The sequence below is a fragment of the Melanotaenia boesemani genome, chromosome 22 (genome assembly GCF_017639745.1).
Source record: "Melanotaenia boesemani isolate fMelBoe1 chromosome 22, fMelBoe1.pri, whole genome shotgun sequence".
Classification (NCBI taxonomy): Eukaryota; Metazoa; Chordata; class Actinopteri; order Atheriniformes; family Melanotaeniidae; genus Melanotaenia; species Melanotaenia boesemani.
The window spans coordinates 8,718,068-8,721,539 of NC_055703.1; the positions used below are offsets into that span (position 1 = coordinate 8,718,068).

Here is a 3,472-nt window from a genome sequence, read left to right on the forward strand (position 1 = left end):
TCTTTTGCTCATTTTCCTTTTCTAAACATTTAAAATTCTTTTTAAATTATAATTTAGACTTATATTTGCCAAATGTCTTAGTTATAGCATAGTCCACTTACACTTTTGTGTCCTTTTATGAGGCAGGTAAATTTTTAATGCTGATCTTAATAAGATTGACATCGGTGGCTACTAATCGAGGAATATGGGAAGGTTCATGTTAGAGACGAGTGTGTGATGGATGGATAAAGCACGGAGCTGTCTGGGGACTGACCCCTTTATGTTTTAATAGTTGAGCTGAAAAAGATGGGAGACTATGAAAGCTGAAGGGTCACTGAGGGAGCACTCCATCGCTTTTGTCCCTCTCTGCCGGCCTTTTGCGATGAGCTCATCAGTGTTGTGACAGGTGTGTGAAGTGGACATCTTTCTAGAGGTAATTGCCATTTTTCTCTTGTGGGTCATTGTTTGTCGCTGCGCCTGAAAAAGGCCATTAGAAAAATGAAGATTTTAGGTTATTACTGAGGCAAAGTTAGAAATGAAGGCTCAGCAATTCTTGTTCCCTCAAATAATCATCACAGTAAAACTTTTCTAATCTTTGGGACAGATCCATTAACAGTGTTGTGTGTTGCGGATAAGCTGAGACAGTAAACATTCCCAACTGAAAGAGGCCGAGCCAGCAATGTTTTATAGGGGTGGCAAGGCTGACACCATTACCCTTATTACGGTGGAAGAAACTGATGCCTCATTTTTGTTTTTCCTCATATCAAAATATACAGGTATTTTCTCAGGAGCTGTTCCTTATTTTAAACTTTATACATTGCTAAGTAATGAGAATATTAAATTCAACATATTAAGATAGAAGGTTTTAGTTAAAGTCTATTTAGATTATATGACTGAATCTTGTACACACCACTCCTATACACACTAACAAAATATACTTATTACACAAAAACTATTTTGTCTCTAATTATGACCCCTAATGTAAATTAAATTGTATTTCATTAGATTTTGTTTATGGTCCAACACTACCATTTAGGAATATTGTGCATTGTAAGAAACTTTTTTCCTAGGTAATGTTTCCCCCATTGCAAACCCTACAACATTTACAAGCTCTTAATGAACTCACTGGCCACTTCATGAGATACACCTTGCTTAAATGTCACAGCTGAAATTGGGACTAATCAAACTAAGCAACATTTTTCCATCTTTTGTCCAGTGCTGGCGAGTCTGAATTGTACTCCGTTTCCTGTTTGTAGCAGACAGGAATGACACCTGGTGTTCTGCTGCTGTAGCCCATCTGCTTCAAGGCTGGATGTGTTTTGTATTCTGAGATGGTCTTCTGCATACCTTTGTTATAAGTTCTTGTTGCAAGGAGCAGTTATTTACTGTAACGAGGAATTGGACACTTTTGTCATCTGAAACCAGTCTGCCCTTTCTCCAAAAGAGAAATTTTGGCCCAAAAACTGCTGCTCATAAGATATTTTCTCTTTGGATCATTCTCTGAACACTAGAGATGGTTGTGTGAGAAAATCCCATAGATCAGTTGTTTATGAAATTGACCAACCTGTCTGACACCAAACTTGCCACATTTGAAGTCACTTAAGTCCCACTTCCTTACAATGCTCAGTTTGAACTTTGGCAAGTAGTCTAGGCTAATTGTCCCAATCCATTCTGCCCCCCCAAATAAATCTAAAGTCTTTATTTGGCCCCTTCACAAAAATGTAAAAATTGTTCATATTAGCCAGTGAATTTGATCACAATTTTACTCTTATAAAGACTTGATGACTCAAGGATAAGACTGGGATTAGAGAAATACAATGGAAGTGCATCTTTAAAACAATACACATTTATTGAAGTCAAATCTTCCTCTACAGCAGTTTGCACTTCTAAATGAAAAGGAAAGTTTTCTGCAGGCAATCTTGCCCATAGTGCTGTTTCAGGCTAGCTCACAACCAGCATGCCCTTCATCCTTGATAGGCTGGCCAGATGGCTTTATGTTTTCATGATCATGGGAGGATTCCACCCATTGTGTTTTGGGGCTTGCAGCATCATGTAGTCATTAGGATAGCCAAACCACAGTCCACCTACAGGTGAGCCTAATTTTAGAAAGCTACTAACTGGGTATCTAGTGGGAGCTCGAACAGGACCATATGGGAAGGGAAAGCCTTGGTCTTCGGTTTGGGAATTGTAGTTGCCGTGATCGTAGACCTTCTCCACAAAGGATGATTCACCTGGCCGGAAAGGTGACTGAACGGGGACCGATTGCCTTGCATAGCTGAGACCAAGTGATTCAGGTCCTGAAGAAAGCCTTAGATTTCGAAATGAGGTTCCACCAGAAAATGGACCAGGAGGTTGAATTGCCCAGTAATCTTAAAAAATAAAAAGTTAAACAGTTTAAGCACTAAAGTGGATGGCAGTATAATATTACCAAAAGCAGTTTGTTAAGTTGACAATGCGTTGTTGTGCTACTAAGGCTACAGCTTCTTCGTTTAGAGCACTTACCATCATTTGGAGAAACATGAAAACTTGTAGAGTCTGGAGCGATGCCATCATATGCCAAATATACAGGTGCAACAAATGCATTAGAATTGTACAGAGCAGGTGTTGGCCTCATCTGAGCACCATATTGGATGGAGCTAGCCTGTTTAGGTGGAGCATTTTGGAAAGCTTGACTTGAGGCAGCTGATGTGTCTGTAAATCCACTAGCAGGTACGTCATGTGAACCTAAAGCAAGAAGTTGTTACAAACAAGCACAGGAGGAGAGTGGGGGAAATGTTATTTCTTACCTTTCTTTGTAGGATAGCTGTAACTCACACCTGTCAGTATAATAAAGAGCCACAACCTACTGAAAAAAGAACAGTATTACCACTAAAATTATTTAATGAAAACAAGTTCAGTTAGTAGACCCCATTACTTACCCTAAACCTTTCATACACGCCATTATTCCCAATACTCACCCCTCCTGTCACCTTTACAAATAATCTACCTCAGACTGATGAACGTTGCGTGTGATCAGCACTGACCAATCATGCAGCACATGTTAACATCACACAGCTGAGTGTCATTAATCCTGATGAAGGTAAATCTTCTTTCTGGAATGTGAGTTCTGGCCTAGTTAACTTACTTTCCTTACAGAATGTTATTTATTTATTTTCTACATGATGAAAGTAAAGGTGCTTCATCTTATTTTTTTGCCCAGCTTTGACTCCTGATTTGTTATTCATCACAAAGAGCAAATTCTGATAAAATAATTTTTTAACCTTCAGAATGGATTTTTGAACACATTTTTTTAATTCAGCTTTTACTTAATCCATTCAGAACTAAAATCATGAGTTCAGTCTACTAAATGGGGAAGCGTTTCTTTTTATGAATTTCTTTAGAAAGGTTTTAACTTGTTTGCAGAGTGCAGTAATCACTACATAAGGTTAAAATGCTTTTTTTCCCTGAAAAGAAAATGGCCTTGTGTCTTTGTAAACATTTCAGAGGAGTCAAT

At 38.4% G+C, this 3,472-nt stretch overlaps 1 protein-coding gene across 1 annotated transcript; it reads right to left on the reverse strand.

The window, feature by feature from the left end:
- Nucleotides 1–264: 264 nt before the first annotated feature.
- LOC121634224 lies at nt 265–2,990 on the reverse strand. Its single transcript, XM_041976739.1, has 5 exons — nt 2,898–2,990; nt 2,766–2,821; nt 2,482–2,703; nt 2,098–2,348; nt 265–456 (listed from the first exon to the last, which is right to left on the reverse strand). Exons 1-5 carry the CDS (start codon nt 2,918–2,920, stop codon nt 265–267), a joined length of 744 nt encoding a protein of 247 aa, XP_041832673.1. The 5' UTR covers nt 2,921–2,990.
- Between the last annotated feature and the right edge of the window lie 482 nt (nt 2,991–3,472).